At 43.7% G+C, this 15,465-nt stretch overlaps 1 protein-coding gene across 1 annotated transcript in view; it reads right to left on the bottom strand.

Annotated features, from left to right (window-relative positions):
• Positions 1 to 6,831: 6,831 nt before the first annotated feature.
• The window catches only part of LOC138979027 (Parkinson disease protein 7 homolog), a 43,752-nt gene continuing 35,118 nt past the window's right edge, over positions 6,832 to 15,465 (bottom strand). Inside the window, exon 5 of the mRNA XM_070351843.1 lies at positions 6,832 to 8,510. Coding sequence (XP_070207944.1) covers positions 8,350 to 8,510 — 161 coding nt within the window. The 3' untranslated portion in view covers positions 6,832 to 8,349. The remainder of the gene's footprint in view (positions 8,511 to 15,465) is intronic.

Here is a 15,465-nt window from a genome sequence, read left to right on the forward strand (position 1 = left end):
GTGGAAGAATCTTTTGTAATGTATGTTTGATGGTGTATGCTTTTAATTAAGCGTTGCTGACTATGAATGTAGATGTAAATGCTTGTATTACTGTGTTTTAGTTTTAAATGTGTCAAGCGCAAAGAGCATAATTGTAAAGTTATGATGTTGCGCTATATAAATGCTCATTTATTATTATTATCTATATATATACGACCTGTGTGTGTGTGTGTGTGTCCGCGATGCACGCCCAAGGTTCTCGATGGATCTGTTTCAAATTTGGTGGCCATATTCAGCTACACCCCGGACACAAGCTGCTCGATGAGATATTTCAACACGTGCTCTCAGTGCTGAACCGATTTTGGTTTTTCTCTGGATCCATTCCCAGTAACTCTTCCTTATCTTCTCCAGTGTTTTCAGCGTTTATCTCCCTTCCTTCATGTGGCGTCAATCCATATTCCCGTTTCTATTTTTAGAAGGTCACTGTCAACAACGCTCGATCCATATTCCCGTTATACTATTTTTACTCTTCTCCAGTGTTTTGCGCGTTTATCTTCCTTCCTTCATGCGGTGCGCCGGTGCGGTGCGGTGCGCCGGCAAAGCTGGCATACACCTGGCAAAGCCGGGTCCCCGGCGCAGCCGGGTATTCGGCTCGACTTCTTCCCGGCAAAGCCGTACCCGGCGAAGCGGGTATTCAGCTAGTTATATATATATACACTCTTCAAAATAAGTTAAGGATCACTTTTTTACAAGCACGCCACACAAAACAGACAAGACCGAATTCTTTCATTTTAAAAAAAATTATATAATTGTTTGTTTGTTTATTTGTTGCTTAACGTCCAGCCGACTACGCAGAGCCATATCAGGACGAGGAAGGGGGGGATGAAGGGGGCCACTTGTCAAGCGATTCCTGTTTACAAATGCACTAACCCATTACTTGTGTCCCAGCAGGCTTTAGTAAAACTAAATTAATACCTACTGGAAGATTACCAGTTTCCAGTATGTTAAAATAGGCTTAACCTATCTACTGCTGGGCTTACATCAGAACACTAACAGATTAAACTATACATGAATCGCGAGACAAGCGGAAAGAGAAGAGATTTTTGGAAAAAATACAGGTGAATGAGCAAGAAGGCAGAAAAAAGAAAAGAATTCATGAAGAAAAAGAGAGCATGACAGGAAAGAGGAACCAAAAATCTACCTAACAGCAAACTAGAAAGCTCCTGCGGTTCCAAAAACAGGAGGGGCCTTTAATTTCATAACCGCAGTGCCCCACTGCGGGAATTATATAATTGAACAACCAAGGAGTAATGACTAACAAAGCAAAGATCGAACGCGGCAGCGACAATTTAGCTAGAGTGTGTCAAACATGACAACCCTCGAAAATGGAATTCACAATAATGTGAATCAGTGTCAATAACGCATGTGCCCTCCGTTGTGTGCCAGGCATTCAACACATCGTTGGCGCATGGAGTGGATCAGGTTGCATATGAATGCTCTGGGAACTCCATTCCACTCCTGCTGGAGCCATTGCAGCAGTTGACCCAGATTGGCAGGAGGAGGGTGATGTTGCTGTACCCGACGACAAAGCTCGTCCCACATGTGCTCTATGGGGTTCAGGTCCGGGCTGTTGGCTGGCCACAGCATCCTGTTGACCCTGGCCTGCTGGATGAACGTGTTTACAGCTGCAGAGCGATGGGGCGGTTCGTTGTCATCCTGAAGAATCGCACAAGGGCCGATCGCTTGGAGGGTTGCAGGATCTCATTCTGGTAGCGGACACCGGTCAAGTTGCCCACTACATGGTACAGAGGTGTCCTTAGACGTGTGCTGATCCCTCCCCAGACCATCACAGAGCCTCCGCCAAAACGCTGTCGTTCCAGAACAGCGCCTTCTGCGAAGTGCTCTCCGCGACGCCTCCACACTCGGATGCAACCATTAGCAGGTTCCAAACAAAAGCGGGACTCATCTGTAAACAACACCTGAGCCCACTGCTGACGTTGCCACCTCACATGTTGAGTGCACCAGGCTCGGCGAGCTGCTTGGTGATTAGCAGTCAGGGTTGTTCCTCGGACTGGACGCCTTGCACGCAAGCCAAAGTTGTGTAAGCGGTTTCGGATCGTCTGACCACTAACAACAGTAACACCAAGGTAGCTTGTAGGCGTTGCCTAATGTTGTTTGCCGTAGCCAATCTTTGTTGCATGGCCTGCCTCTGAATGAAGCGATCCTCTCTTTGTGTGGTGACTCTGGGCCGACCAGAACGTTGTCGCTCCTGCACTCTTCCAGTTGCTTGGAATCTCTGTTTTAGTCTGATGATGACAGAGAGAGCCACTGCAAGCCTCTGGGCCACTTGCCTGCCAGCAACACCAACTTGTAGCCATCCTATTGCCCTTCCTCTATCCAAATCGCTCAGTTTTCTTCGTGGGGGCATGTTGCTACTGTGCATAATTGTGTCAGCGTGTCAACCTTTAAACACAAGCTGGTGAGCGATGTTCATAGCCAGGACCCTGTTGTAGCACGTGCATCACATCCTTCTGCCCTGGCATGCGTTCCGCAAATTTCATGGGGCTATAAAAAACACCCTTTTTCTTCCAAAATGCAGAAACTTTTGAGAAGTCCCACAAAGGGAAATAACTCTGCCTGCCAAACAAAATTCTAGGTCAAGACTCATTGTTCATTTGTTAATTCAAACACATTAATCTTTTAATTATTATGTCAATGTTTAATTTTTTGGCAATTTTTTATAATTAGATCTGTTTTTTCAACCGATCCTTCACTTTTTTTGAAGAATGTATACAAACAAATAAGGAAAAAATAACCAAAACAAGCCTTCACGTTTTCACCAATATTTCGGCCTCGTGGCCTTCGTCAGGGGGTTCTCTATATGTGTATATATATATACTGAGCAACAAAAGAAACGCGAAAAAATTCTGCATTGTATGATTGAAAAAAATCACGAACAATTATAGAGTTAGGATTATCAATCCACAAAAGTTTGATGAAGGCAGGTTTGACCTAGCTGTTGTGTGATTATTTTGATGCTGCAACTGTTTCATTACACGGGACAAGCAGGTTTCACGTGAAACACATAATGCGCGCTCGTAGCACGTGCAAGTGGAGCAGGAGAAATCTGATGTGTGAGATGTGTTCACTAATGCATTAGCAACCAAAAGAGACCATCGCACGCTTGCTGCCAGTCTCACTTTTGAAACAGCCAGGATGCCAAGATTGATACCACCAAAATGCCAGGTCGACTTAAAGCTGGGGATGATCCAGAATTAAGCGCTGGCATGTGCTTTAAACGTGCACATGTCAACAGTCTATTACCTTCAGCAATGTTTTGCTGACATTGGAAGCGCTACAGTTATGCAACGCGGTGGAATATTCGTATTACCTCAATAAGACAAGATCACCAGTTCCTACCACGTCTTCGAGATCGATTCCAAAAAGCCACTGACACTACCAGGAACATCATTGGGAACCACCAGTGTCCGATCAGTGGCCAGACAGCGCGATGAAGACTGACTGAGCGAGACCTCCAAAACTTCTGGTCAGCTAGAGGACACGTCCTTCCTCGAAGACATGAAATGGCGCTCCAGCAGTTGGCCCAGAATCACCTAACTGGAACTTGTGGCAATAAACAAAACATTGTGTTCCCTGGTATGATGGCCTTTGCTGCATCAATCATGTTAATGAGCTTGCCAGAGTGGGAGAAGAAGAGCTAGGTGAGCGTAATGTTGATGACTGCATCATTAAACACAATGCCCAGGGTGGACTAGACTAAACGAGATGGTATGGGGTATAATTTGCCTCAACCAAACTTTCGGACCTGTGCTTTTCCACAATCTTGGTCCTGGTCGGGAAAATGGTATCAAATAATGCATCCACTTCACGAGGCGCCGATGTCAGACAGTCAACGCCAGCGGGGGTCACAGTCGCACAATGACCTTCCGACGGGTTTTGCATTGCCCAGGACAACAAAGAACGATCCCATATCGAAGTAGAGTGTTATAAGAACATCTCACCTTTATTTCGATTCGTTTCAATGTCAGGTATTTTAGCTATGCAATTTTCAAATGTAAAGTAAACTTATTTCTGAAGAGAATTCGCGTTTTTGTTGTTGCTCGGTATATATATGTGTACTAGAGGAATACCCGGCAAAGCCGGGTGAATCGCGAGACAGTCAGACAGACAGCGAGGCGGTTCGCCGTCTTAGAGCACGTGTGAACATTTTCATCCACCAGTTTGTGCCCACTCAAAGGAAGGCAAGAACATATAGACAGACAAAAGCCGCCAGACCCCATCACAAACAGAACTCTACAATCCACAGGTGTTGCCTCCACACACAAACACACAGACACAGAAGCCGTATATATCTATCATCTATATATATAAATATATAGAGATAGATGACAGTGGATTTTTCGATAAATAGGTTCGACCTTTGCACTTGTACAGTGAGGACAACTTACGGGTACATGCAAGGAAAGCCCACAACTTCTAAGGCAAACAACTCTGCAGAGTCTGCTGTGAAGGGCGACGGTAGTCTCCCTGTCACACTCGACCCCCTTTGAATGAACTTTGTCCCCAAAGTTCCGAACCATGGACCCGCCAAGCTTAGGTCCCTCTCAGGTTGGTGGAATGGGAAGAGCACGAAAATGATTCAGTGGCCATAATGCCATTCCTGAACATATCATGTCGAGTCCCATCCCTGTCGACGACGTCAAATATAACCGAGTGCCAAAACACCACAATCACCTTTGAAGGCGAAGTCCTCTCAAACAGGATTGAGAATTTTAGAGCTTATTTCAAAGCCCTATATTAACTATTATGGCTTCTCAAAGGCCAGAACATACACACAGACAAAAGCCGCCAGACCCCATCACAAACAGTACTGTACAATCCACAGGTGTTGCCTCCACACACACACACACACACACACACACACACACACACACAGAGAAGCCGTATATATATGTATATCTATATCTATAAATATATAGAGATAGATGACAGTGTATTTTTCGCGTGGTTATAAATTGATTCGACCTTTGCACTTTTACAGTGAGGACAACTTACGGGTGCAAGGAAAGCGTTCTGGACAGTGCAGTGACATTCTAAAAATAGTAACGTAGTAACGGGAATATGGATTGACGCCACACGAAGGAAGGGAGATAAACGCAAAACACTGGAGAAGATAAGGAAGAGTTAGTGGGAATGGATCTGGGAAAATGAACAGAAAAACCAAAATCGGTTCAGCGCTGCGCGCTGAGAGCACGTGTTGAAAATTCTCATCGACCAGGTTGTGTCCGGGGTCTACCTGAATATGCCCACCAAATTTGAAGCAGATCCATCGAGAACTTTGGCTTGGCATAGGCCATAGCGAACACACACACACACACACACACACACAGACAGACAGACAGACACAAGTCGTATATATATATAGATATATACACAGAGTAACAAACCTTGCACAACTGGTGCACTAGGGGTTTCACTTTCAGTCTTCACATGTACCTCTGCTACAGGTTATCAACTCAACAACTATTTTCCTTTGGAAATCGACTGTGTACTACAGATGCTTCTTGTTTCTCTGCAGTCAATAGTTTAAGCATACCAAGGGTAATGGGGAAAAAAATGGACAAAAAAAGAAATAAATCATTGAACACCACCCCAGTGGAGCCCCCACTTTTAAGACCCTATGTCTTGACATGTATTTCTCTCTCTCTTGACTCATGTATACGTGATAAGAACAGCCTCGCTTTCACCTAGATCCTGCCTAAAAACAATGTTCAGGCCTCATGTTCAGACTCGGCGTAATGATTCCGAAAGGACTACTTTTTAGCGGTCAAGTTCAGTCGTCCGCATACTCGAAAGTGAAAAAAAGATGAAACGTTTTGCTGCAGTATCGGAGGATGAACTGTCGAAGAAGAAAAAGAATCTCGTGCCAACCACTACGCAGAAAAGACCATCCGAGTTGTCCAGAAGAAGTTATGAAACACGTCACGTTCCAAATCAAAAGACGACATTCTATTCTCTTACGTCACTATTCTTGGTTTACGGTACCATTCGGCGGCTTTGCTACAAGTATGCCATAGTCTTGGTTGGCCGAGACCTTGAGGTGGAATGCGAGTGATTAGGTTTGTTGATTTTGCTCGGAGAAGTGGTCCGTGTTCAAGCAAGTTTCTTTCTTCTTTGAAAACAAAAACCCTAAGACCAGTGAATGTCGAGATATATATGTTAATTGGATCTGTGATCCAAACATGCCTTTTGGTCAATCTCGATGGCAGTTTATTCCACTCTACGGGCTCGTGGAATAAACTTCCATCTCGATTGACCAAAAGCCATGTTTGGATCACAGATCCAATTAACGTGTAATGTTTGAAGACCTCCCCTCTTTTAAGACCTTTCACTTTCTCCCAGTTTTTGTTGATAATGTCTGTAACGTTACCTCCTTTTTCAGACCTCATTTTCTCAGATTTTTGTAGTCTTAAAAGGAAGGTTCCACTGTACCATCACCAGCATGGGTGTTACTCTTCCGGCTTTTGCCGGATTTCCGGTTTTTGAAAAAATCTGAAGCCGGAAATTCCGGTTTTCCGGGTTTTCAAAAAAAAAAAAAGCTTCGTTTCACTAAGTTGAAATAATGAGCAGCGGTTCCGATCCGACTTTTGACACCGGTTCGCGTGCTTTCTCGGTTCGCTCCCTTGGATTTGCCGCCATCTTGCTTATTATGATTTGGTTTCGTCAGTGTCCAGAAACTTTCTTTCAAACTTGAGCATTTTGGACCCCTGCCTTTCAGGTTTTTTGATTTTTCCCAGTAACACCCATGCACCAGTGAACAATAATACAAAACATGTTTACTAGTTTTTTTATTTGACTAATTCAGTCTTAACTCCACAACAGCACAAAATCACAATAAAAGATGGAACTAGAGGGCAATGACAGAAAAGAGGGGGTGGGGGGAGAGATTGCGTGGAAGCTTGTACAAGTAAAATCATAATGCCCGACAACCTCAATACCAAGACTCTAAACGACTAAAAACAAAACAAGGCAAAATTACTTGATGACCTCTGCTATTCAGGTTTTTTGCACTAAGCAGTAATTTTAGGTTGATCCTGATAATCAAACAGCCAGATCTAACAAAACTATTCAGTTTCACAAACTTATACAAAACTTTGAAGGCTAAATATTGTCATTATGAAAGTTAACAACAACTTACATGACTGTTTTGCTTTCTGCAGTTAGCTGATAACAGCCCTTCTTAAAAAGAAAAGGATGGATGCACAAGGTTATTCACCATAACAAAAGATTTTTTTGGTGATAAATAAATATTCAAACAGTAAATTAAAGGTCTAATTAAAAAAAAAACTGGAAACAATGCAACAAATCAACAATCCCTGTTATTATCAGTCGAACATAACTGTTGAAGCAATCATATATGGCACCGAAAGCTGGCATGCTTCTCTCATACTTGTAGAGAAGGATCCAAATTAACTGTAATGTGTACACAATATGCGTACAATTCACACAGTTTTAGGACTGAAGCAATTAAAGCTGTCAAAATAAAAACATGGCCTCTGCAATTCTAATGTGAAAGTAAAAACCAGATTTTTTGCCACAACTCAAAGAAAATCCACAGAAGGAGATTATGCAGTAATAAAATTGGTTAATTTCTGAACAGACCTTTAAACTGAAAAATCCTGTCATATCTGACCCTTCAAAAAAAAAAAAATAAATAAATAAAATAAAATACCATTGTGTTGAAATACTCCATACGAGTTTCATCAGGATCAAACAATCAACATGATATCCACAATTTTATATTTCTTTTTGTGACAATAAGCACTTCCAAATGCAAGCATGATCGATAAACTGAATCAATCCCTTTTAAAAACAAACAACAGCGATTGACCCGAAGGCGATTTTTTTGGTCGATCGCTGTCGTATGTTTTTAATCTTGATATCAAGAATACTGTAGTGAGTGCTTGTCTCCTGCTGAGCGAAAATAATGAAAGAAATCATTTTTTCCTTTGGATATGACTGGCAAGTATTCAGCTGAACACATCCACCACTGCATGCAGTGTTTTCAAGTACATGTAACACAGGCTTTAGTGAAACTTGCACACACATTCACACGTCAAGTATTTTGATGAGGCTGATCAATCTTAACGTATTCAAATGCTGCATACAAAGCAGATGCTCCATTTTCAGGGCTCGCACAAACAGACTCTGTGAAAGCAATAATACAGAGTTATAATTACTTCAAGATCTTAATTTCAGTAGCAATTTCCACCCGAAACTCAGCTTCACACTCACACACTCAAACAGCCATATTAAAAAGAGCCCTTTAACTAAGCATGGTATGGCTCTTTACATTTTAACCAACATGGGGGACACCAGGGATTCAGCCTTTTCTTTACTGACAAGATTTTCCACAATCTTCAGTGCGAACTCAAAACATGTGCCCGGCCCGCGGCTTGTGATCAGCTTGCCGTCCTGTACAACGCGGTCCTCAGAATATGTGTAACCACCTGCAGTCAGACACATGACATAATGAGACTCAAGCAAATGACGCAGTGGGCTATAAATGACAAGATCTAATAAACAAAGGGACGTTGGCGCTCTAAATATAGACAACATGACCAAACATCGACAGTCATGTTGTGTACATTTAGTACCTTTGTTTATTAGATGGCACATTGGTTTGAAAAGTTACAAAATCCAGTTTATATATGTTTATCTTTATTCAAGGCATTAATTACTCCAGGTTATGTGCAATGAAATGCAGCACCTACATAAACACTCATAATACTTTCTCCGAACAGTCAACTTGGATTGTGTAACATCTGCAGAGCCATATATAATGAAATAAATATGCTGCTTTCTTTTTGCAGGGAGTGTGTGGAAGTATGATTAAATATACAGCTTAACACTATTGTGACTAGCACTGCCACGGCGTTGACGTCTTGCCTGCCCAAGCTTGCCACCAAGAAACTTACCAAAAATCAGTAACTGTAAAGAAATCTGTCTAGCAAGCTTGAATTAAGTCCAATCACCACCAAATTTTGTGTACTAATTAAAAAATGGATGCCCAGTTCAGTCGTGCTATTAATAAGTTTGTCACGCGATTTGTTTTAGCAAAGGGGGGGTGAAAGGGGGATAATTTGTGTTTTTTAACGTTTTTTTGTGTGTGTTTTCTTTTCCACTGCTTTTTTAAAAGTTATTTTTTAACAGAAAGTATTATAAATAATTTTATAACCAAACAAGGTGTAAAACCTATGAATTAGCTGAAATATTGTTAAAATTCTACACAGAAATAAGAAGACAGTTCAAAGAAAAAAACAAGCAAATCCCGCATTCACTCACAGCATCCTGACTCAAATGAAACAAAACTGTGACACTCACCAAATGATGTCTAGGTAATCCATATTGAATATAAGTCACATTTTCACAACAAAGTCCCAACTGTACACCTATGAACATTTCCAAAAGGATTAGGCTCCAGCCATCCATTGTTATCAGTGCTGCCACGCCCCCCTTGCAACTACACATTCGAAGATTCATGCAGTACCACCCTAACACGTGTAGTTTGCCGACTCATAGATCTACTACTAGCAGCAACAACAGGACTGTTTCTTCATCAATATCACTGCTATTATCGCTTTCTTGAGGCGAGAACAACACGTCGGAATCATGATCTACAGGGTCCTCAAGATCCAACATTCGGAGAATCTCCTCCCGTGACAAGGCTCGCATTCGATTCATTTTTTTTCTCGAAAAAACCGCACAAATCAGGCTAATTTTGCATATGGCCGAAGGGCACGCCAAGTGTGTCAAGGGAAACAACTCAATTTACTGCAAGCTTCAAAAACCGGGAAGCAATCACGAGTCGTGTACCTTGTATGTCTAATACTAAAATAGTCACTTCCCGTCCGTGGGCGTTGCAGCGCTATTACTAATATAGTCACCTCCCGTCGCGAAAGTGTTAAGTGTTGATAATTTCATGTACAAACACAGGGCAGTTTTGAAAATATTCACAAAATAAAAGCTGACCTGAATGAAAAATTGACCTTCAGAATGCGGACATGTTGGGTACTATCTTTGTTTACATTGACGATGCATCTCAAGACCGCCCAAAATACAATAAAATTTGTCAAATGTATGAGAAAGACATCGATATACACTACACTGCTACAGTAAAACCTGCGAGCAAAGGACGCTCTTGGGGAGCCTTGCCACTGTCCTTTGTAGCAAGGTGTCCTTTCTTATGAATATGAATGCGCCAACATTTTTTTGGGAAAAAACCCAACAGTCACTGATTCTTTTTTGCCACAGTGATTATTAAAACTCAAAGTTTTGAAGCCCTCAAGTTTTTGTTTTTTTGTTTTTTGTTCAAAGAAAAGGAGAGAGAGAGAGAGAGAGAGAGAGAGAGAGAGAGAGAGAGAGAGAGAGAGAGAGAGAGAGAGAGAGAGAGAACGAGCGAGAGAGAACGAGCGAGAAAGAGAGAGAGAGGTGCAATCGGTTTCTTATCTGAAGCAATGGGCCATTCATGATTCACTGGAAGATTCTTTGATCGAGCTGTTGAAAACCACTCGAAGAGTTCTTCGTTCAACTCATCATAGGTTGTTTTTCTTCTCTTAACACATTTTGCCGTCGATCTGGCACCGGAGTCCCACTGACTGAGAATTTGTGTTCGATCAGCTTTTATGTTGGAAATTTGAGTTTTTCCGCAATTCAGCTCATCAGTAACTTTTCGAACGGTCTTTATGACATCGACTCTCTCTTCTAAAGTCAACATTAACATTTTTCGTTTTGGCATGATGAGACGAAGACGAAGGATGAGACGAAGATGCATCACAGGTACAGAAAGTAGAAACCCGAAATGTTTGTGAGTTCACGGCATCGACCAATGAGCGTGCACCATACAAAAATCAACTTCTTTCAAGTGCTGTCATTGGCTTACAAAATAAGCTTCTCGCGCGTTCACATCGCCAGCGAGATTGTATTTGCAGAACCAAGATGGCGGACCAGCGTCTGCTAAAAGCTGTCTGCTTCAAGGGTTTGTCCGTTGTTGACAAGTAACGAACCCAATCGGGACCAAAAAAGGGTGTCCGCGTCCGCGCCTTTGAGGTGTTCGCTCTTTTAAGGTGTTTTTGAGAGTAAAATACATCCGTCCTCACTTGAATTGTCCGTTATGCAAAGGTGTCCGCCGAAATAAGGGTCCGCTAGATGCAGGTTTTACTGTAGTGCACAGTAGTTCTTGCATGCTTTCAAATTTTATGATTAATCTAAAGCAAAAGATCAGGGTGTCGGACGTCAGACAAAAGCGAAGCAAAGGGAAAACTTGTCATTTTCACTCTGACTCTTGAATAGAGTCTCGCCTTGAAATGCCAAAAATGATGAAGAACTGTCTCTGGCCAAATGCAATGCACACACAAAAAAAGTATGCAGAATTAACTGGACAGATGGTACTTGAGAAACTTTTTTAAACAGATTGTTTGAAGCAGTTGGAATTTGTCGTAATATTATACGTCCGACACCTTGCATCTTAGAACGGTAAATGTCTTTTCTCAAAAACCATACAAGCCATTATTTCAGCAAACACAAAAAAGTTGTTGTCCAAAAACAACTTTTTTGCACCTCCACTGTCCACTTCTTGTGTTCCTTTTGGCTCTAAGTCATACACAGAATCATATATACATAATCACTCATTTTGAATTCATACTGCTGAAGAATCATAACCAAATCAGGGAATCCCCCCGGGTGGAGTTCCTGTAGTAAATGTACGATACCGCTCAATCTCACGCCAAGAGCGTGACTGCCGTAAACCGATTTGAATTACCTCAGCTGTACTTCTCCTTCCAAAATTTTGCGGTTTGACAGGAAAATCTGTAAGAATTCCTGAATTCGCATGCGGCATTCAGCCAAGTAAACATGCTAGCTTCGGCGAGAACGACATATAATTCGCATGCGGCATTCAGCCAAGTAAACATGCTAGCTTCGGCGAGAACGACATATAATTCGCATGCGGCATTCAGCCAAGTAAACATGCTAGCTTCGGCGAGAACGACATATAATTCGCATGCGGCATTCAGCCAAGTAAACATGCTAGCTTCGGCGAGAACGACATATAATTCGCATGCGGCATTCAGCCAAGTAAACATGCTAGCTTCGGCGAGAACGACATATAATTCGCATGCGGCATTCAGCCAAGTAAACATGCTAGCTTCGGCGAGAACGACATATAATTCGCATGCGGCATTCAGCCAAGTAAACATGCTAGCTTCGGCGAGAACGACATATAATTCGCATGCGGCATTCAGCCAAGTAAACATGCTAGCTTCGGCGAGAACGACATATAATTCGCATGCGGCATTCAGCCAAGTAAACATGCTAGCTTCGGCGAGAACGACGTATAATTCGCATGCGGAATTCAGCCAAGTAAACATGCTAGCTTCGGCGAGAACGACGTATAATTCGCATGCGGCATTCAGCCAAGTAAACATGCTAGCTTTGGCGAGAACGACATATAATTCGCATGCGGCATTCAGCCAAGTAAACATGCTAGCTTCTGCGAGAACGACGTATAATTCGCATGCGGCATTCAGCCAAGTAAACATGCTAGCTTCGGCGAGAACGACGTATAATTCGCATGCGGCATTCAGCCAAGTAAACATGCTAGCTTCGGCGAGAACGACGTATAATTCGCATGCGGCATTCAGCCAAGTAAACATGCTAGCTTCGGCGAGAACAACGTATAATTCGCATGCGGCATTCAGCCAAGTAAACATGCTAGCTTCGGCGAGAACGACCTATAATTCGCATGCGGCATTCAGCCAAGTAAACATGCTAGCTTCGGCGAGAACGACATATAATTCGCATGCGGCATTCAGCCAAGTAAACATGCTAGCTTCGGCGAGAACGACATATAATTCGCATGCGGCATTCAGCCAAGTAAACATGCTAGCTTCGGCGAGAACGACGTATAATTCGCATGTGGCATTCAGCCAAGTAAACATGCTAGCTTCGGCGAGAACGACGTATAATCGAAAATTTTTAATTAAATTTTCATTTGATTAATATACTTACCCGAGTCACATATTAGCATTGACGCAGTCGAGATGCTAGGTAGACTGAAAAAACGCTATCCCGTCTATAGTATAAGGGAAGCAACCCAAGCAAAAAAGTAGCAAGCTTGCTACCCTGGGTTGCCTCCCGTAGCGTGCATCACGCCACAGATCTCGTACCCAATACGAGACACCCTCATTCGACTTCTAGAATACAAAGAAACTAAAAGCGGGGAAGGTGGGAGGGAATTACCTATGTGACTCGGGTAAGTATATTAATCAAATGAAAATTTAATTAAAAATTTTCGATTAAATTACATATTCTTACTCCGAGTCACATATTAGCAGATAACTCCAACAAGGTGGTGGGTAAGATCAAAAAGTTCAAACTCACTCTAAAGTTCTGGAGAGACAAAAGCCAGCTGCCGCCAAGGAAGGAACAGGCCGAGACCCATCCTGACAGAGGGCAGCAATGTCTGCAGAACCTGATAAGACAAAATCCTAGCGCCAGAAGCTGTGCGCAGGACCTCATCCAAACCCCATAGGCAAAAAAGGCCAAGGCCCTGGAAAAGAGCTCAGACCGAGCCGAGGGAAAGATAGCATAAGCTATGACAAGGCGGAAGGCAAGAAAACCCTTGCCGAGAAACTGGCCCACTGCCAAAAGTCAGGAAGGATCCCGTGAGAAAGCAACCACTGACTCACTCTAAACCCTTGCCAGGAACTGGCCCACTGCCAAAGGACAGAATCGAACCGAGAACCACCCTGATTGACAGCCGAGATGTCTCTCAGGCAAGGATGCGAAAGACAACCTCAGAGAGCCAGTAAGCTGTGCCCAGCACTTCTTCCAATTTTCTGAACCGTAAAACAGTCCGGAAAAGGACCCCAGTCTTGGATAAACCCGACCAAGTAGAGGGAAGGACAAGCTGCCCCCCCCCCCCCCCCCTTAAATGGAAGGAAATGCTAATGGCCTGGAAAAGATCCGTGCGTAAGGTTGCCGGCTAAGCCCTGAAAAGGACCGACCCTCACGGCGACCATAAGGCAAACATGCCAAAGTAAGAAAACTTTGGGATGGAGTGAGGCCCAAAGGCCGTTGAGAGAACAGTCAGCTCCGGAAGAGTGACCAAACTCCAAACCGGAAAGAGAGAGACGCCTGAGTATCAAGTACCAGGGTCCACCTCAATGAGCAAAACTCAAGGGAGACGGTCACCAGTCGTCCCTTGCCCCTCCCTGCGCAAGCAGAGAGAGGGGTAAAAAAGGGGACGAAGCGACCTAAGGTAGTGCCTAAGCACCGCAAATGCGGACCCGCAGTGGCCAAATCCTAATGTGACCGGAGACCGGAAACAAAATGACGAAAGCCAGCGTGATCTCAGAGCAGACTGCTTGTAGGTAATTGAAAATGAATCAAAAAACCCGAAACAGAAAGGACGAAGCTGGTAAGAAAGACGGAAAACCGTGAAGCGAACCAGCCGTCAGCCTCCCGAGACCAGAGTTCTCAGTAATAGTCATAGTTGCAAGTGAAGAAGGGGTGACCAGGCCGGAAGCCCAACCCGGCAGAAATCGTCCCAACTCACATCATGCAAGCATGATGGAGAAGAGGAAGAGACGAAATCCGCAGTCACAAGAACCAATTGCCAAAGTCGCAACACGACAGGCAGGAGACTATAACACAGGCTAAGGCCGAGAGCCTTGCTGCCCGTAGGCCGGCCATTGCGCCAAAGTACTCAAAGTACACAGGCACAGTAAGAAACCAAAAGTTTCGGCCGCCGAAAAAGATGCTGGCCTAGAGGCCAGCACCGAGAAAACTGGAACATTAGCTAGACCTCTGCCCACAAAGGGGAGGAGTAGCCAAAAAACCTGAGAAAAAGTGACAAGCCAAGAATGACTTCTCAAACATGCGTTGCCCAGACAATGCACCCTCAGGAAAATCTGAATGTTACTTCCGAGGCCAACTCAAGTGAACCTTAAGTTTGGACGAAACACCAGAACGCGTCTGATCGCTAGAGAAAGACAAAGTCAGACTCGGCGAAAGACAAACCTGGACCAAGTCCAGAAGCTGGTGGCAAGAGAAAACGGGGAAGCCCAAAGGCAGAAACCCCCCTTTAAACGGAAATCGACCTCTCAGCACCCATACGCTGGGAAAGAGAAAGAATGTCGAAGCCCGAAGCCACAAGCACAAGGAAAACAACAACCACCACCTCCAACGGATGAAATGGCTGTTGCTCCCGCCGAGGCTAAAACCCCGAAGCCCTAAGGCCGGCTGTTGTTTCAAAAACCCAGCGTCCTATGACGGCTGTGAAAGAAACAATCTCACCTGAGCTGAGGACGTAGGCCGCTTAGGCTGAGTCCGCTAGGTATAGCCTGCTTAGGAGCGGCCTGCTTTTGCTGCTTTCAAATTGAAGCTCAAAAGAAGGGAACCGCT

This window comes from Littorina saxatilis, linkage group LG10, assembly GCF_037325665.1.
Source record: "Littorina saxatilis isolate snail1 linkage group LG10, US_GU_Lsax_2.0, whole genome shotgun sequence".
In the NCBI taxonomy this organism is placed as follows: domain Eukaryota; kingdom Metazoa; phylum Mollusca; class Gastropoda; order Littorinimorpha; family Littorinidae; genus Littorina; species Littorina saxatilis.